The sequence below is a fragment of the Ammodytes marinus genome, assembly GCF_949987685.1.
Source record: "Ammodytes marinus genome assembly, chromosome: 11".
NCBI classification, from domain to species: Eukaryota; Metazoa; Chordata; class Actinopteri; order Uranoscopiformes; family Ammodytidae; genus Ammodytes; species Ammodytes marinus.
This window is the reverse complement of record NC_137215.1, coordinates 29,084,102-29,104,545: the sequence shown is the minus strand read 5'-3', so window position 1 is coordinate 29,104,545 and position 20,444 is coordinate 29,084,102. Positions and strand designations below refer to the sequence as shown.

The 20,444-nt window shown below is 41.7% G+C and overlaps 1 protein-coding gene across 1 annotated transcript in view; it reads left to right on the top strand.

Moving 5' to 3' along the window:
• vps8 (VPS8 subunit of CORVET complex) overlaps window positions 1-20,444 on the top strand; it is a 61,556-nt gene extending 41,112 nt beyond the window's left edge. Inside the window, exons 24-45 of the mRNA XM_080036687.1 lie at window positions 361-403; window positions 854-926; window positions 1,153-1,272; window positions 1,945-2,016; window positions 4,684-4,803; window positions 7,767-7,823; window positions 8,010-8,092; window positions 8,509-8,593; window positions 9,496-9,594; window positions 10,780-10,869; window positions 11,449-11,495; window positions 11,943-12,087; window positions 13,024-13,113; window positions 14,125-14,295; window positions 14,479-14,560; window positions 14,997-15,079; window positions 15,339-15,419; window positions 15,674-15,843; window positions 18,112-18,280; window positions 19,115-19,168; window positions 19,439-19,519; window positions 19,937-20,444. Of these exons, the coding sequence (XP_079892813.1) occupies window positions 361-403; window positions 854-926; window positions 1,153-1,272; window positions 1,945-2,016; window positions 4,684-4,803; window positions 7,767-7,823; window positions 8,010-8,092; window positions 8,509-8,593; window positions 9,496-9,594; window positions 10,780-10,869; window positions 11,449-11,495; window positions 11,943-12,087; window positions 13,024-13,113; window positions 14,125-14,295; window positions 14,479-14,560; window positions 14,997-15,079; window positions 15,339-15,419; window positions 15,674-15,843; window positions 18,112-18,280; window positions 19,115-19,168; window positions 19,439-19,519; window positions 19,937-20,062 (2,141 nt within the window). The 3' untranslated portion in view covers window positions 20,063-20,444. The remainder of the gene's footprint in view (window positions 1-360; window positions 404-853; window positions 927-1,152; window positions 1,273-1,944; window positions 2,017-4,683; window positions 4,804-7,766; window positions 7,824-8,009; window positions 8,093-8,508; window positions 8,594-9,495; window positions 9,595-10,779; window positions 10,870-11,448; window positions 11,496-11,942; window positions 12,088-13,023; window positions 13,114-14,124; window positions 14,296-14,478; window positions 14,561-14,996; window positions 15,080-15,338; window positions 15,420-15,673; window positions 15,844-18,111; window positions 18,281-19,114; window positions 19,169-19,438; window positions 19,520-19,936) is intronic.

Below are 20,444 nucleotides of genomic sequence, written 5' to 3'. Positions count from 1 at the left end.
TCTGTCACGCTGGGGTCGTTTCTGTCATGTTTCCATGCATGGTAATGCTGCCGCTCAGGCAAGCTCCGGCTGCATGCCCCCACCTTCCTTAAAATTTCCCGCTGCTGGAAGGAAGGTAACCAATCACAATGGAGTGGGGTTTGCAACAGGGGGGGAGGGGCGGAGAAGCTCAAAGCAGTGTGTAGAGAGAGACTGCTGTGCTCGCTAGGGTAAGAGGAAGAGTGTCCCGAAAATCTACATAGTTTTTTGTGATGTGATTCGTGTCAGGTTGCTCTATAGCAGTTTTTAACAAGAAATGAAGACCAGAAAAGTAGTATAATAAGATCTTTAACCCTGTATGTTCCTTTCCTTGTTGGACAGATGAGGAGGTGGTGATAGGAAACAAACTCCTCGTGTACATAAGGTAAGTCAACACAGATGAATCTGCCATACGTTATGCCTGAAAGTTTGCTCTAAAGGGACTTAGAAAAATGCTAAATATATTGACTATAATAGACTTTTAGACTTTATAATAATAATAATAAAAAGAAACACTCTGATCTTATTTTATTTTATACTTGGTGAGTATCAGAAATGTGCATGGCTTGTTGATTTTCCCACTCAACACATACGTAGTGCATATGATTGAGTGTGCCACTCAGAATGTGTAGAAGTTGTTTGTCCCAACTCACTAAGAGGGAGGCACCGTCGTAAATAGAATTCATGGAATAATAGTTGACTGTAAAGTTTTGTATACATACTACATGGTATCTATGGTGATAGGGATCACATGACAGATCAATGTGTAGCGTAAGATGAAACAGGACTCCATGTTGACAATATTACCTCATAATAACGACAATATGTTTTACAGCTGCTGTCTCGCAGGAAGAGCATATCCACTAGGAGAAATCCCCGAAGACCTGGTGGTTCAAGTCAAGAACCAGGTGAAGTGTGTGTGTGTGTGTGTGTGTGTGTGTGTGTGTGTGTGTGTTCTACTTCTATTCTAGCAAAGCAAATTATGTTGTAGTGTTGGGATCATAGACTGTATAAAACTATTGGTTGGGCTATGTGGTTATGGTTAGATGTAGAGTAAGCAATCCATTTTATAGTGGTCTAATGTTTTGTGTGTGTGTGTGTGTGTGTCTGTGTGTGTATGTGTGCGCGTGTCAGGTGTTTGAGTTTCTCATCCATCTCCATACAGCTGACTCTAAGGATGAGGAGGAGGTGTTCCCGTGTATCCGTACGCTGCTCCACTTTGACACCAGGGAGTTCCTCAATGTGCTGGCCATGGTGAGATGTCCTAAGATATTTAAAACCCCTACAGCTAAAAGACAGTGAGTTTGGAAGCTTCCATAATGATACCTGCTGGAAGTGTAAATAGACTGTTTGCAAACAAAGTCAACTCCATAAAAGGTCATGTGACGTGCTTCTGCTGCCCCGACATGGTAAAAGAAAATAGTTTATTTCTTGTTTAATGGTGGGGTAACAGACTTAAACATGTGCAAACAGTATGTGCAGTTAGTAGTGTGGCATGTGTGCTTAAAGGAAATACAGTACAACATGGGAATTAAAAAATTACCACAGTAAGTTGCATCATTCATAGAAAAATATTGAGTGATTAATTTTTTTATTATTATTATTATTTTTTGGCATTTTTTTTTTATGCTTTATTGATAGTGTAGAGACAGAGTTGAAATGGGGCAGAGAGGGGAGTGACATGCAGAGAACGACCGCGGGCTGGAATCGAACCCGGGTCCGCTGCTGGCCAAGGCCCATGGGGGGGACGCCCTACCAACTGAGCTAAGGGCGCCCCCTTTGTTTTTAATTGTTTCATACTTTTATTTCTGGCATCCATCCTTTCCTTTCCTAAGGTCTTGCTTTGGTTGAATTTAAAAGTGGACTAAGATATTGGTCAGTTTTTTTCTTTTAATGTGTGTATAACTGCTTCCTACTTTATTCTAGACATTCGAGGACTTTAAGAATGACAAGCAGGCCCTGGAGTACCAGCAGAGAATAGTGGACATTTTACTCCAGGTAAAAATCACTCAAATCATTCTGCCTGATATTGTATTTGTTTGACATTATTGTTCATAAGCCTAACCCTGTAAAACAGCATTGTGCATGAGGACAGACTCTTTAAAGGTTCAGTTAGGAGAATGGTCAGTTTAGCTAACTTCCTGTCAGTGACTGCAGTTAGCAGTCCCCTCCCTCGTCCCCTCGTCACCACATTAATGCACTGCGGTCTTCAAGCAGCGAGTTATCTAGCATCATCTCAGATCAAACATGATAAAAACCATCAAAACAGACATTGGGAAGGATATTTACCTGCTCCGCCATTGTAGGCGCATACACATTCACCCTTCTGTCGCTCTGCATGTGCACCGGCAGTGAGACGGGTGCTGGTTTGTAGCGTTCTCTCTTCTGATTGGTTATTAGTAGTAGGATCCCTGAAAAGTTTATTTGCCGATTAAATGCAGAGCGAGTGACTGAGAGATCGGCTTTATGAAACGAGTACACTATATAAGTGATCACTGTATGAATAAAGAGCGATTTAACACTTATATTAACATAAATAAATCGCTCACTTCACCTTTAACCCATTGATGACTATGGCAATCTAGGATGCATGTCCTTAATGCCTGAGGGTTTTCTGAAAAAATAGTACGAATTGTCAAGTCTACCAAAACCTTAATATCTAAGCCTGTGTAGCACATAGAAACATGAAATAAAATACATTTAAAAGTTAAGGTTCACAGGTTTTATTTAAACATGCTCCCTTAGCGCTTACAAACCAACAAATATTTCTAAAAATCGTCAAAATTAGATGAATTAGAAAATTATTAAATATTGTTAATAAATAGATGCAATGTGTTGTGTGATTTTCGTCAGTAGTCTATAGTAGACCTTGATTCTGCGCACCAAACACCACTAACTGTTCTGTCGCCGACATAGCTGGCGTATTTTTTTTATTATTTTGTTTTATTTTTTAATTTTTTATTTTTTTGATTGACATGATTTTCGGCAAACCACACAACTTTTGGGTGGTCACGTGGTCTTAAAAAAATCAACAAAACCCACCTCATGTGTATTTGAACCAATGACAGTGCATTCTATGCTGGGAATGCCATGAAAATTTGATAAAGTAATAATGCTGCGCGACGCAGCATCAGGCAGGAGAGCCAATGTGGCATCGCGCAGCAGCCGTCATCAATGGGTTACTGTGTCCTTTTCTAAAACAGATAAAGTGATCTTACATTTCTTGGTTGTTTCTCTCACTGCAAATCACAGTAACAACTAGCACATAACACAACATACAGTAACTTAGTTGTCTTATATAGCTGGAGTATTAATATGTATATATATTTTTTATTCATTTTTATCTTATTTTAAAGTGGCTATGAGGAACTTTCCTTTTGTGTTAATTATAGCGCCCCCTTTGGACAAAAGCAGTAGTGTTTTTTACTTTGTCAGCTGTTGTTCTTGGGTGAGCGTATACCCATGACAAAGGCATTAAAGCAGCTACGAGTAACATTTAAATATCTTTTAAACAGCCTCATGTTTCCTCTGATAATCATAAATTACCTTTAACAGCAAACGAGACCATCAGTGCAAAGAAAGACGTTTTTATATAGTTTTTATTACTGCTTTTGGTCTGGTCGCACACCCAGTCTGATTTTCGGTTCGCTCGTGCAGGCTCTATGGTCACATATCTGTATTGATCGCAGATTTCAGTGTGGCGCAGTAACGCGATTTGAGAAGCCTATCCCTCCAGGTGAGGGAAGGGGAGCGGGAGCCTTGTTTGAGACAGTTATTTGTCGTCATAATGACTGATAACGGGGCTGAACCATCAAAGAAAAAAAAGAGAATGCAATGAAGAAAAGCTAAAAGGGAGAGTGGTAGACGGGCGGGAGGGCGTTGCCAAGCAACGTATACACAATTTCACGGGAGCGAACTAGACTGCAGTGTTTACTCCTAAATGAATGAGCGGTAGCCTACTAAAACAAAGTTTACTTTGCTTCACCATCATCAGATGACCATTATTCATCTGAAATAGTCATTATTTACAACAACATAAACACATTACCTCATCGTGATCCATACTAACTGCCGTCTCTCGTTCATTCGCTTTCTGTGAGGACACGTAATCTTTCAGCTCCGTGAAAGTACTTCGGTGACACTGCATCAATTCATTGCAATCAGGTGTGTGTAGCACTGACTGGCATTAGTTGATGCAGTGTCACTAACCACTCTCACAGAGCCCTCACACTTTCAACACACGGACATGCACTATATTGCTTCCTGATCATTTGAATCTCGCACGCCCGGCACGAGCTAGAAAACAGCTTCACGACAGCTGGCGTCGTAAAAATACTATCGCTTTTGTCCAAAGGGGCCGCCAACGGACAAAGTTACTCGTAGTGGCTTTAAGAGAAACTATGTAAAAATAGCATTCTTTGCACTGATGGTCTCGTTTGCTGTTACATGTAATGTATGATCATCAGAGGAAAAATTAAACTGTTATATAAATATTTAAAAGTTCCTCAGAGCTACTTCAAAAGACAACATTTTTTTTCAAACCCCACAATAAACTCAACACCAACATCAATAAAGAGTTGCATCTCAAAACGGGAGCCCTCTTTAACATCATTAACTGCTCTGTTTTTATTTTCTTTGATTATGAATGTCTTTACGGTTACCTAGGTGATGGTGGACAACCCAGACTTCACTCCCTCCCAGGTGGGCGGGCTCTTCACCTTTCTGGCCCGCCAGATGGCCAAGCCAGACAACACACTCTTTGTCAACAGAAAGCTCTTTGATCAGGTAACTATTGACATCCCCCAAGTAACAGTAATAATAACAGTATTATATCAAAGACATGCAATAAATACATGTATACATAGACATCATTGAAGAAAGAATGCAGTGGTTTGTGCAGATTGTGAAAGCCAAAGACTTTTTCTGTTTCAGGCCTTTTGTATCTAGTGCATGAATGTACATCAAACTAAAAGTTGGAATGCCGTTTTAGACTGGAATGTTTAGGCTGAATGTAAGGATTCTTGCTGTATACCATTGTCCTGACCTTCGCTGTCTTGGTGACTGGAATTGTCTTTTCCTCTGAGGGGTTAAAACCACCTAGCGTTCCCCTCAGACGGAGCTCAACGTTAGGTCAGGACCATATATATTATATACGCGTCCTCCCCGCGGAGACTGGAGAAAGTCCAGACTGATCTGCAGGAAAGTAACCAATGTGAAGCTAGTGAGATCAGGCTGCTCTCCCTATGATCATTGGAAAAGTTTCATGTTAAATTTTGGGGCGACTGTTTCTCAGGTGGCAGAGCGGGTCGGCCAATGATCGAAGGGTTGGCGGTTCGATCCCCGCCCTGCCACTTGTGTCATGGTTGTTGTGTCCTTGGGCAAGGTACTTCACCCACCTTGCCTCGTGTGAATGTCGATAGTAAGCCTGATATCGGTGTATGAATGTGTGTGTGAATGGTAACGTGAGAATGTGAACAGGTCTCCCTTGTAAAAGTGTCTCCGGTCTCAATGGGATTTACCTGTACAGGGCTGTACAGGGCTGTACAGTGCGACAGTTTTGATCGCATTTGCTACTGAAATTGATCACGTGCGATGATGAATACAAGTCCATTCGCACTAGTGCTAATGAGGAGAGGCTGTCTTTGAAACACAGAAGAGAGATGCACAACACTGCTTAGAGGGCTCTACATTAAAGAGGACCTATGATGCTTTTTGACTTTTATGACCTATAAACGTTGTTATGATGATTCATAGTCATGCTTAACCATACTAAATTATCAAATAATGACTTACATGCATTTCGACGTATTCCCTGCTGACCGTCTGGGGTGTCTGTGCAGAGCACTAAACACTATTCTAGCCAGTCGAGAAGTCACGTCTTCAAAGCGGTCTACCCTTTCATAATTCGTGACGTCGCATAAAAATTTGTGACGTGACCACGCGGATGTTTCCATGTATGGTAATGCTGTCACTTCCCTGTTCGCGTCTGCCTCGCGCCCTTATAGGTCCATGCTCGCGCTTCCCGCCACTGAAAGTGTTCCGAAAGGAAGGTAACCAATCACAACGGAGTGGGGTTTGCAAGAGGGGGGGGGGAGGGTAGCGGAGATGGCCGATGCACAGGCGGAGGGAGCGGAGATTGCAGAAGCACACACACTCAAGTGTTGACAGGACGTGCTGGATCGCCAAAATAAGAGAAAGAGCTTCCCGAAAATCTACATAGTTTTTTGTGATGTGATTCGTGTCAGGTTGCTCTATAGCAGTGTAAAACAAGAAATTAAGACCATTAAAGTAGTATAATAGGTCCTCTTTAACACTCCAAATGGGGGTAAATGTAGTCTTAGGCAAGTAAGTTATTGAGTCCACCCTTCACTTTGGCTGGTGAAAGATATGTGTCCTCGGGATCTGTGCTCGTGCAGCGATTCTACCATATAAAAACTTCACCAACGGTAATAACCGGAAGGAGATTACCACAGTTAAGTTAGCGCGTGTGCAAACAGAACATTTCCTGTGCGCCTTCACGTTAAAAGCCTGTTACTAGCCAAACGTGAGTTGACTTTTATTTTGAAGCCGGTAAGAACAGGAAGTTAGCGCTTCACAGCCCTGCAGTGCTCTAGCTAGAAAGGCAACTCATTCAGCTGCAGAGAAAAGTCAACAGTAGTCTAAAAACAAAGTTTGAAATAAGCCACTGAAGAACAACTTCCAACACATTCACAACAACCTATTTAATTTATCCTAAATTGTACCAATATGTATACTTATTTATTTAATAGGCTATGTTTAATGTTTTAAAGTTTGGTTTTAATTAACAAGGACATTTTCTAAAAATGGTTATTATTATTAATATAATAATTATATGTATATACAAAACATATATAGATATAGATATTATTTTTATATTTTTATGGGGGAAAATAATTCTGAATGAGCAAAAAATTGCAATTGGCAGGTTAGATTCTTTTGTCTAAATTACAATCGGTGCACCCCTATTCATTCTTCTACAATTATTACTGCACACACTAGGATATAATATTAATTGAGAATCTCAAATGAGACCAAGATGACAGGCTCAAAGGTAATTACAGTGAAATGCAAGGGTTAAGGTTATTAATTTAACCTGTACAGCACTTTGGGGCAGTACCTGCTGTTTGTAAATGTGCTTTATAAATAAATTTGACCTTGACCTTGACCTTGACCTATGCAAGTTTTCGATCATACTTTGTGTGCTACCAAATTTATTTTTGTGCTACTGAATTTTTTTGCTTGCTAGCACCAGTGCTACCACCTAAAAAAATAAGCGTACGGCCCTGCTGTATAAATAAAGGTTAAAAAACAAAAATTTTAAGCAGTATCACTGGTCTCTGAAGTGGCTATCCAGCTGTACCTTTTAATTCCCCTTAAGTAGCTTTAACAGTATAGAAATCCTCACCCAGTATACACCCCACCCACACAACCTAGTAGTCAGACAGCACAGTGTTGTTAGTGGGACTCTACTAAGGATCGGGTTGCACAGAAGATCATTAACTGACCACAGCAATAACCATCTACAATGACTTCCTCCTGGGTCAGGAGAGGAGACTCCTACAATCAGATTCATTCATTAAAACTTGAGAGTTTTAATTCATATTTAATTTTTTATCGTTATTTGCTAGTGAGACAATAGTTATCTGTTGTCTTCAGTGCAACCCATTAAGGAGGATTTATGAGGATAGCTAACATCCGCCACCATTTTGCTTTTACTGTCTTCACAGGTTCTGGAGTTCCTGTGCTGTCCAGACGATGACTCCCGACACACTGAGAGGCAGCAGGTGTGTGTGTGTGTGTGTGTGTGTGTGTGTGTGTGTGTGTGTGTGTGTGTGTGTGTGTGTGTGTGTGTGTGTGTGTGTGTGTGTGTGTGTGTGTGTGTGTGTGTGTGCCTGTCCCTGTGCATGTGTGTGTGTGTGTGTTTATTTCATCATGTCATGATCTTGATGTATATTGTGACTGTTGTCTAGGTCCTGCTGGAGTTGCTGCAGATTGGTGGTGTGGTCCAGTTCAATGAAGAGAGGCTGCTGGCTCTGGCAGAGAAGGCCAAGTTGTGAGTGGCTAAAAGACTAAAAACCAAAGACATCTCTATTCAGACCACATTGATTATCCTGTCTGTCAATAGAGCATCGACAAGAAAGTGTCAGGGCGCATACACACTAGGCCCGTTGTCCACGTACCTTGCCCAAGCCCCGCTCCCCCAAGTGTGCCATGTCTGAGGAAGTGTACCGTGCTGGTGCTAAACAGAGCACTCACACTGGTCAAACCAATCTAGACTTTAGGGGTGCAAATGTACTTGGGCACGGTACAGATTGGCCTGGTGTGATTGCGCTGTCAGACCTCTGTACGGAGCCTGTCCTATGCTGCGCTGTGATTTGCCAGCCTGCATGTGAGGGGCGTGGCTTAGCGAGTGGGGTCAATCAATGACATGTCTTCTGTTGTTGTGTCTTCCCATCTCGCCCCCCTCAGCTACCAAATCTGTGAATTTCTCTATGAGAAGCAACATCTGTACGACAGGATCATTGACTGCTACCTGAGAGACGCCCTCAGAAAGGTAACATTCATGTCACATTCATCCAACTAGACATGTATGTGGTTGATTATGTGCTCAATTTGAACCAATAGAGCGAGGCAGCTGGAGAAAGCCTGTTCCATCTCAGCTGTAAGTTAGACGGGCTGTGTTTGGTAAGGGCTGTGTGCTTTTCTTTCCATTTGAGTATCAAAGAATCTAGAAGACCTTTTTAGATATTATAGCGTAACTGGTGGATTCTATCGCGGAAACTGAAATATCAATTTGTCTGGTTAAGACGGCAAGGGACCTACATGACACCTCATTGAAAGGGACCTACATTGACTTTTTATTTTCTGTTTAACATTTATGACATGTATAGTAGACTACACCATGTTTGTTGTTCTGTTTATTTGATGTTTTATTTTTGTGTTGCTTTTTTCAGTGTTCTATCAGTGTGTATGTTCATAAAATGAAAAAAATCTATAGATAAAGTATTTAAAAAAAAGGGGAGAGTTAGCGATTAAATACCTGTTGACACAATATTCGAGTAGATTGTAAGATCTTTTATTGCTCGCAAGCAGAGTCGTCAACCACATGCACAAGGGGAACTGCAGATATGACTGAAGATAGTCAGTCTCACATCAACAGCTATAGTATTGAAGATTAACACACAGACATTTGCATACGCCACAATGTCTAGACATGTCAATCATAGATACATACTTTGACACAATCTTAGTCTCCAATACCTAATATCTCAATCATAACAAGCTTGCTTTGTTGCAGCTGTCTGAGGTCAAGAACTCTTTCACAATTAGATTACTTATGTAGTTTCACAATGACATCTAAGCCTAATATACATATTATATTTATTTCCATCACAACTCAAATAAGATATTGTGTGTCTGTGTCTGTGTCTGTGTCTGTGTCTGTGTCTGTGTCAGGGGGAGATCTTTAGTTACATCCACAACCTGCTCTCCATGCCCGGCTACAGCCCTGAGGAGAAACAAGCAGTCAAAGACAAAGCACGGGAAAACATTCGGGTCAGTACAACCTCACACACTCACACAGGTTTGCTGTATACACATAGTTATCCCTTCATGTCTGGCTGAGTCACTGTACTAGTCTGCTATCATGTACCGTATGTATTATTATAAAAAAAAAAAAATTCATAATATTGTGAAATTCATAAAGATGAGCACCTTGACTCCAGTGAGTGCAGCCAGTCTTGATGGATGGGGTATTCCCTCATTTGGTGTGATGGTGTCTAACACGTTGGTCCATTATCTCCAATAGATATTCAGTTGGGTTGAGATCAGGTGACTGTGAAGGCCATAGCATACTGTGATTAATAATCTTTTCACTTTGTGCCCTCATCTCCTATGACTGAGCACAGTAACACAGTAACAGTTCCAATGGCAACCATTTTTTTTTAAATTAGTTTTCTTTCTTTTTTCAACCTTTATTTAACCAGGAAAGTCCCATTGAGATTAAAAACCTCTTTTTGGAGGGAGTCCTGGCCAAGAGGCAGCAACACGTTACATGCATACACATACACTCACAACATAGAAACAGAATGAAAATGATAAAAAACAGTTAGCAATTAAAATAATAAAAAACAGGTACAAGTAAATATTAGAATAAATATAATATAATATATAATATAATATAATAAATATTTGGCTTTTATAAAGTTCTCACAGGCTGCCACATGCATGCTCAACCTAAAGCAGTCCTAATACGCCTACTTATGAGTGAAAGGCAGTAGATGAGGTTGTACCCATGTCTGGCTCACAATTGTTTTCGCCGGCTTCACTGACAGTTTAGAACATTTGAACCGATAACATTTCAGATTCAAATTGTCATTGAGCGATGGTATGTTGATTTGCCTTATTACGCCATGCAGTGCACCTGTGTGCAAGCGTCTGCATTTGTTAGGTTTCTCCATTCATTGATACAGTTTTATTTTAATTCATTTGTCATTGTGGCTGTGGCGAAGCGGGTAGGGCGGTCGGCCACTGGAGTGCAGGGTCAGTGGTTCGATCCCCTGTCTCCCCGCCACATGTCGAAGTGTCGAATGTGTGTATGAATGTGTGTGTGATTGGGTGAATGTGTACAAAACAATGTAGAGCGCTTTGAGACTGTGAAAAACGAGGGAAAAGCGCTATATAAGTGGAGTCCATTTAACATTGTATTTTGCATATAAACCCTCCAACGTACTTTGACAGGAGCTTGTGACCCTTGACCCCAGCAAGTCAGCTGACCTGGTGGTGTTCCACTTTGCTGAAGAGGTGCAGCAGATCAACTCTGAGCTCCAGGTAAGGTCACAATCAATAGTGTTCATGTCTTCCTTATCTAATCATACTAGTAATGACTGTCAGAATACAAACTACCATTCACCAACTATTACACTAAGTACTAACAACTTACTGCACTTAAACGGCACGCTTTTTACTATTACCAGAGCCATTGTCTGAGTTTTTCAAACCACGATGAAAAAGCAGAGGCATTTTTTTTTTCTAATTCAAAAAGTATGAAATGTGATTTCCATCTGAGTAGCTGCTACCTTGCACACGTTAAAGCTCACGGTTGCCGCCTGAAACCATGCAGATTGCAGGCTCTATTTCTACGCAAATCACTGAGCTATTAGCACTCGGGCAATCCATTCCTTGTGTATATCTGGCCCTTAGTGTTACTAGTTATTGTTGTCTACTGAATATCTTAATGCTCTCTCTCTCTCTCTCTCCCTCTCTCTCTCTCTCTCTCTCTCTCCCTCCCTCCCTCCCTCTCTCTCTCTCTCTCTCTCTCTCTCTCTCTCTCTCCCTTCCTCCCTCCCTCTCTCTCTCTCTCTCTCTCTCTCTCTCTCTCTCTCTCCCTCCCTCCCCCCCTTTCTGTAGGATGAGGAGCTGCTGTTCAGGTTCCTGAGCTGTCTCCTGGAGCCACGGTAGGCTGTGTGCATCCTGTCCTGATCACAACTCACCCCTGTCCTCCCTGTGTGTCTCCTCATATTCCTTTACCTTTTAATCTTCACGCTGCACACATTTAGAATGTTAACTACACCGTATCACGGATACATATTTCTACCTTATTATTATTTTTATTTCCATGTTCAGTATTCTATATCGTCTACATTTAACTTAACTTTAATTTGCATTCTACTTTATAATTACATGGTGCACCTTTTCTATCTGCACCGTGTCCCTGCACTACTGTTGTGTTTATCTGTGTCTCAGGTGTTGCTCTCTTCACTTGTGTTTTTCTTCTATATCACATTGTTGAGAGGAGCGTGGGACTCATTGCTGATGACTACTGCTGTAATTGTTAAATGTGCATGTGAGAAATAAAGCGTGTGAAATGTCCTAATGCTCTCTCCTCCTGCTGTGTTCTTCAGTGAGGTTCCTCATCCAGGGTCTGACCTGCTCCTGGACCAGGACCTTCACGAGCTCCAGCTGGACCTTCTCAGCCGCTTTGGCCCCCAGCAGCTCCTCAGCTTCCTCCACACATCACAGCACTACAGACTGGAGGAAGCCATACAGGTAACTAACTACATTTACCGAAACATACCCTGTGTTCCAAATCACATACTTTTTACTACACATATACATACTAAAGTACAGAAGAGTTTAAGAAAAAAAAAAAAAAAAAAAATCAGATAAGGAATTTTTTTTTTTTATTATGTTGAGAAATAAATGTCAAGAATAAAGACGAATAATCCAAAATGCAATTGGAGTTAGTGGGGCATCTAGGTATTTTTTGGCATACTGCAATTGTCATGCATGTATTGGGACATCCTAAATCTTTTTCTGGCATACTAAATAGTAGGGAAGTATGGGTATTGGAACGCAGGGACAGATTATTTTATGCATTTCAAAGAAACGTATACCATTAAAGGAGATTAGGCACAGTCACTGAAGTCTGACGCGAATGACAGGACATGTCATCCGCCTCAAAACGCTTACTGAAAAAAGTCACAAAATGACAATGTTCAGACGGACAGTCTTTAGAGTCCATGTTAAAGGGACAGCACTAGATTTCCATATAACAGGTATAACAGTGCAGTCAAAAGCCCACTGGACACACCTTAACTAAAATGAGGGAACATGGTAAACATTACAACTGTAAAATATCAGCATTTTAGCATTTTCATTGAGAGCGTGTTAGCATGCGGACATTAGCTCAAAACACCACTGTGACTACAGTAAGTATAGCCTCATCGTCACTAGCATTCCTGTTGTGATGTATAGTCCAGCAGTGGTGTGCTCAGTTAATAGCACTGTTGTAGGACTAGGTGGATGTATATTGTGCTTAGGTTTCTCAATAGTAACAGTTTTTTAATGCTTTTTTATTCAGTGGTCAGTTTTTTTATCTACTGTGTACACTGTGATAATAGAGTACTATAGGGGGACCAGCCTACCTGCACATGTGTGTCTAAAAGCATGTCCTTCTCTTTGTGTTCATGTCTCTGTCTCCAGATAACACAGAAGTACCACCACCATGAGGCTACAGCTTATCTGCTGGAGAAGAAGGGAGATGTTCATGGAGCTTTCGCTGTCTTGTTGGAGGTAACTTCAAAAAGACCTGGGGCGTGATCACTTATTAGACCAATCAAAGGTCACAAAAGTGCTCATTTGGGTTTCTAATAGAAAGTGTTTTCATGGTCGAGTGTCCAAAAAACCCTTGATTTTTCTCACAGTACCATTGCTGCATCTCCTCTTTTCAGCCTAAAAACGCTAGAGCCTGTCTCTTTTGGCCCCCGCCTTTCAAAAAAACCCAGTCTGCTCTGATTGGCCCCTTATGACGTCATAAAGGGAGGAGAAATATAACTTGGGTTTTTGAACACAGCTTTTTTCAGAAAGGTGGAGGTGGAGAAATGGAGAGAGGGTAGTTTTTTTCTCATACTTTGGGAGTCTCTATGAGGCTTGTTCTGATTAGTGATCTTTAAGCAGCGATTGAAGGCATGGATAACGATTGTTTTCCCCCAGACGATTGGAACGCCTATGAAGGCTCCTCTAACTAACTTACTATCATCAGATCTTATATACAAATAATCATGTATTAAAGCATGTGTTGATCTAGCGGCGCAGTTAAAAAGTAGTTTGATGAAGTGAATTCAAGTAATATTAAATATATTTAGAAGTGCACACACTTTTCTAAAGGTTTATTCATGAAATGAAGTGAAGGAGTAAGTTTAAAGGCTATTTAAAAGCTCCCCAAGACAGAGCTGTAACAAACCCCTAAAAAAGCGATCGGATCGTCCATCGGTGAGGAACATGATTGGATGATCTGAAAGTAAACCCTATCGCCCAATCCTAGTCTCTAGTCCCACCTGGGAACCATTTTGGAATGGCCTTTAATGAACTAATTAGTTATCATTTACTAATTTGAACTTAAACAAGGGCCTTAAAGTAGTAGTGATTCATATCTGTGATATGGATTTCCACACATATCGGTGAATTTATGGACATCATTTTTAGTTTGTTCATAGTGGAAATTATATAGTACCAAAAACTATGGCTAAATGCATTAATTAAATGTGTTCTAAAAGTTAATATGCCCAAACATTGTGTTTGAAGACGTTGAAAGACAAACTGAGTGTCCTGACTGCGGAGAGTGACAGAGGAGTGGAAGGAGGGGATGGAGAGGAGAGAGACAGCCAATCACTGACAAGAGTTAAGGATTCCCTCAATGACATCATCGCCTTGTGTGATCGGAGCTCTAAGAACCTCCACCAGCAACAAAGAGAGGTATTTACTGTGTGTGTGTGTGTGTGTGTGTGTGTGTGTGTGTGTGTGTGTGTGTGTGTGTGTGTGTGTGTGTGTGTGTGTGTGTGTGTGTGTGTGTGTGTGTGTGTGTGTGTGTGTGTGTGTGTGTGTGTGTGTGTGTGTGTGTGTGTGTCTGGGCTCCATTCATTGCTTTGTTTCTCACAGGGCCTTTGGTTTCAACTCCTGGAGACCATGATGGCATCTCAAAAACTGGTGAAGGGGCTCAATGCCAAACACACCTTTGAAGGTAAAGAGACACACACACACACACACGCACACAAGACAATGGTTGACAATCACTTTTTGTCAAAATCAGTGAATATCTCCTCATGATCTGCTACCTGTCAGTAAAACAAAAATTGGTGTTATTACGTAGGCTCTGTAAACAGGTATGTAAACAAAAGGGCCCCCCACAACTAGCAACTGCAACGCTGCACTTTTTACACGTAGTACATACAGGTAGTGGACACCAGGAGATACTCACTGACAAAACTAGTTATTTTGATAGCAAGCGTTCTCAAAATGAGCTGACTCCACCTTTCATGAATGCAATTTTCCTTAAACATCCTGTCTTTATGTTCATGTTTGATGTGAGCATGCTTTATGTAGCCATTGATCACCTTAGTTTATTAATAATCATGACAGTGATGAATATGATATTAACATATGAATGATTGACTCAGTCCTGAAGGAGCTGACCATGAAGGTTCTCAACTGTATGAGCAGCTTCATCTCTCTTCCTGCCATCATCCAACGAATACTTCAGGTGTGTGTGTGTGTGTGTGTGTGTGTGTGTGTGTGTGTGTGTGTGTGTGTGTGTGTGTGTGTGTGTGTGTGTGTGTGTGTGTGTGTGTGTGTGTGTGTGTGTGTGTGTGTGTGTGTGTGTGTGTGTGTGTGTGTGTGTGTGTGTGTGTGTGTGTGTGTGTGTGTGTGTGTGTGTGTGTGTGTGCAGCCTTTACCTTCCTCCATACACAAATGAATGAAGCGTAACCATGTGACGCTGTGTTTATGCCTGTGTCTGTCAGGACCCAGTCTATGGGAAAGGAAAGCTGGCAGAGATCCAAGGCCTCATTCTGGGCATGCTGGACACTTTTACCTATGAACAGGTAACAGCTCTCTCTCTCTCTCTCTCTCTCTCTCTCTCTCTCTCTCTCTCTCTCTCTCTCTCTTGCTCCCTCTGTGCCGGTTGTGAGTGAGTGTGTGTGTGTGTGATTGAGTGAGTGTGAATTTGCACAGCTGTTCACGATGTTAACCACATCTTTTTATTGTCATTGTGAATGCATTTGTAATTGATAAGGGAAACAAAATGACAGATTGTCTTTTTAATAATGCTTTCTTTTGTGTGTTTTTTTTTGTTTAGACTTTACTTGAAACCACCACTAGTCTGTTGAACCATGACCTGCACTGGTCTCTGGCTCACCTGCGTGCTGCGGTCACGCGGGGCCTGCACCCCCGACAGGACCACTGTAACATCTGTCTGCAGCAGTACAAGAGGAGGCACGACCCGGCCGAGGAGATCATAGTGTTCAGGTAACCCACAATCTAGTTAGGATGCAGTAGGCATACTATTGGGACATACTTTTACTTATTTATTTCATCATAACATTGCGCCTTGATCTTGCCTCTTGCTTTTATATTCGTTGCATCCCCGTTTGTTTTCATATGGAGGCTCCGTTGAAGTGACGTCACTTCGCACTGGATTGTGGGTCAGAATCGCCCAAATAGGATGCTGTTTTCAACACTAAAAATCTCGGCCGGATGTAGTAGACAGCCGGGTCCTTCTAACCATCCTAAATTTGGCCACGAGGGCGTTGCCAAGCAACGTGTATACAATTTCACGAGAGCAAAACTAGACTGCAGTGTTTACTCCTAAATGAATGAATGAGTGGTTGGTACTAACACAAAGTTTGCTTTGCTTCACCATCATCAGATAACCATTATCTGAAATAGTAATTATTTACAACAACAACATAAACACATTACCTCATCGTGATCCATAGTAACTGCCCTCTCTTGTTCATTCGCTTTCTGTGAGGACACGTAATCTTTCAGCTCCGAAAAGAGTCCTCACACTTTCAACACACGGACATGCACTATATTGCTCCCTTCTCAGTTCACACTCGCACGCCTGGCACGAGCTAGAAAACAGCTTTGCGACAGCGGGCGTCGTAAAAATACTACCGCTTTTGTCCAAAGGGGACGCCAGCGTGCCATATTACTCGTAGTGGCTTTAAATGCTATGAAGTCCACCATTGTTGTTGTTCTTAAAGGGAGCTAGCATTGGCTGGGTGGGCGGAGACGTTTACAGTGATGTGATGACGTGGCCCTCTAGCCCATGGAAAAGCAATCCGGTCCTTAACGGGTTCACTAGTAGATCTAACTGATCTCAGTCTCTCATTCAACCTAGGCTCAGGCAGATAAGCAGACAGTATCTGAGCTCAGATCAGTATAAGAACAGTACCGCTAAGTAAAGTGTCATATGAGCTAGCTTGATGGCTCAAGGGCTTAGTAGTCTTATTATTACATATTACATATATTACAGCCTGTGAGATGAAACTGTCCTTTAGCTTTTTGTTGTGGACGCAGATGCTGTAGTGCCATCTGCCATCTATACAAGCTATATGCCCATTTTAAAGGAGAGCACTGCATATAATAGTGTGATTTGTGGATTCATTATTTTAAATAAACTTAAATACCTTAAAGACAGCCCTTCAACTCGGTTTGTGCAAAATGAAAAACAAATATTACACGTCATGTATCTTATATAAGGAAAACGCTACTAACGATGAATACAGAATCGCCTCATTGATTGATTCCACACACAAAACCATTCAGGATCATAAATATAAAAAAATATCTTGTGTAATTATTAATCAAAACCTGCCTGTTATAGGATGTATTCTCATTCATTTAGGTGAACAGCTTACTCTATTACAAATAAGGTTTGATGCTGTTTCCAAATCCTCAGTCAGACAGACAGGAGGGCACAGTTTTATACACTATTCATAGATGTACTGTACATCACATAGTGTGATAATTTTTATATCAATATGACTTTTAGTTTGTTTAATGTAGGCCTATGTGTTTTTCCTTTATTCTTAAGCACATTGTAGGCTTAATGTGTTTTTTAAAGGGGCTGTGAAGTTTACGTTTTAACCCTCCGTCACTGCACCGGGAGGAATTCCCCGAATCAGTTTCTCATGGGTTTTTTTTTGTCCCCTGCTCGGCACAAACACTGCTGTGTGAGGATATGCACTGTTTTGCGTCCACTTTTAATTATCGCTTTTTTTTCTTTTTCGGCCACAGTCCGACATTCTGAGGCTGCAGCATTAACAGAGATGGCCACACGCTGACACTCTGACACTGTTACACTCACACTGTGTCACCAGACTACATGTTCCCTGCTCACAAGCTTCCCAACAGGAACTTAAGCGTGACCGCAGTGATCCACACCGTGTGGAGTCTATTTTTCCATTTCCCTTTCAGTCGGCGTTTGCCACGACCGCCTTCATGCACTCAGTAAATGATATTTATTTGGGGCGTTTCAATGACTATTTATGGCGTTACGTGAAGCCCGCAAAGGCTGCGCCACATTTAGAGTTGATTGTGATTTATAAAGGGAAACAGGCGTAGGACGTCAGTGCACACTGTTTTATAAATCCGAATATTTTTGTTCGCCATCACTTCCTGAGTTTCTTCCGTATGCCAGCTTTCCACGTGAATCCTAGGCACAATTTTATGAATGAGGCCCCTGGACTTATTGAGGTGCTAACGTGTGTATGTGTTGTGTGTTTCCAGCTGTGGCCACCTGTACCACTTCCAGTGCCTGCAGCAGAAGGGCTGTGGCGGGGGCTTGGCGTCGGAGCTGCAACAGCGCTGGAGCTGCTACAAGTGTTCCTCTAGCCAAGGAGGCAGGGCCGGGGCTCCCACTGACCCAAAGAGAGGCCGCTCCACCTCACTGGCACAGGTGTGTGGCCTTCAAAGGAAAGAAAAACACAAAGGGATAAATAAACCCTTTAATAACATGCTACTTTGGGTGAAAAATAACAAGACATCTGTTGTCTTTTCTGGCCAACAAACTCTCATGAAGGGCTAACACAAATACTTGGAGAAAATGCGCAGCAGTTCGGAAGTATGATGAAAAATTGTACACGCTCTCATCGTATAATACAACAGTAAATAATGAAAGAACATTTCCTGCAGCCTTCAATATGTGAAGTTGCGGGAATGGCTCCACATGGCTGTCCACAACGTTTGACCCAATTCAATCCCATGCTGAGGTGAGATGGTGCAGCATCATCACCTTACCTCTGATCGCTCTGCAACTTCTCTCAGCTCAAACAGCAGCTACATGTGAGAGGATGACACACACAGAGGATGAGGAGGAGTTTCTTTCCCCAGGCACATAGCCCACCACCCAGTGGCCACCCAATCATTATTATAATCAAATCTTGCACTTTATATAGTTGAATGACAGCCGCACTAGTACACAAGAATTTCACTATGCATTGCCCTGTACAATTGTGTATGTGACAAATAATAAAACTAACTAACTAACTAATGTACATCAACCAAAGAGCATCTATAAAATGTCCACCAAGTGTGTTTCCAGATGACTTATTGCCTTGTGCTGACCATGGCCCCTTAGTCCAATAGTTGACCTGCAGCAGGCTACGTGGCTACATGGAGCGACCAGCTAACACAGTGATAAAAGGACTGTTGTCTTGTTATGTCATTGTATTGATGGAAGCACAGAGAATATTGTTCAGTCCTTACACATCCCTCTCCCTCTCTCTGTCAGACCCGGGTCACATCAGTGCATCATGACGCAGGAGCAGACGTCCACGGCAAGAAGGTGAGCTTTTAGAATAGGATTCCACCTCCACATGAAGCCAGGTCCAGGCAGCAGGCAGCAGACAGCCCGCTAGCTTTGACTCTGCTGCAGATCAACATAGGGCCTCTGAGCAGGAACCAAATATCAACCTAAGCATATATTTAATGCAATGCTGCTGTATTGTTTTACTAATGATCTCCACCCTCCACCCACCATGTTTGCTTCTTGTATAACAGCTGCTAAATCATTCTGCTTAGACATTCCCTTTGTTCTGCTTGTGTCGTTGCTTAGGTTTTTGTTGAGGCAACATTGGACCTTCAGCAAGAACAGTCCTGGGGTCAGCTACGCAGTTTATACCGAGGACCATCCAGGGTAAAGAGTGTGTGTGTGTGCATGTGTGTGTGTGCATGCGTGTGCGTGCGTGCGATGAAGGTCATTCCTGCCATTGGTAATGACTCTCTTGATCAGAGAAAATGGACTATACACATTTTAAAATGTTTAATTTTCAATGACTTGATTTTTTAATTCTGTTGGCCATTGCTACTGCAACTACACAATTTAAATTCAGGGATGGATAAAGTGTCTGTCTGTCTTTGTACACATGCCCAAACAGTGCTATACACATCTCGAGCAGCATTATACATGCCCATAGAATCATGCCATTAACATGGTGTGCATGCGCCACTTGGAAGTGAGATGAATCAAGGTGATGTATCATGTTTTCCATTGTTTCTCTCTCTCTCTCTCTCTCTCTCTCTCTCTCTCTGTCTCTCTCTCTCTCTCTCTCAGCTGTCCATTCTTTCAGAGCTCTCCCAAAGCCACAGCAGTGAGAAGACAGGACTTCTGATTTCAGCCCAACCAGGATCAGAGAACTTCCAACTGAAGCTCTCTCCTCCTCCGCTGTTGGAGGAGTAGCACCAGACTGCTTGATCTTTTCATTTCTTTATCCTTTTATCTGTTCAGACTTTTGTGAAGCCTTCGGATAAAAGTTTTTTTTTTTTTACAGCTTTTTCCTTCAAAATGTTTGTTTAAAAATGAATGGTTTAATATTAATAACAATAGTGCCACGTGCCACGGCTAGCTCAACCATCTTGCTCTGGTTGCTTGGATGTCAAAACGTGGATTTAAACGTTACTGCAAAGAAAGTTAAAGCATTTCTTTTTGGAATGTGTAAATATAGTGAATGTTTGTTTTAAAATCCTCTTTTACTTCAGCACATTAAAGCAACACTAATCAAGACTTTGATAATATCTTCAAGCTTTCACAATGGGTTTGGCAGCTGCTATTGTACTGTGAT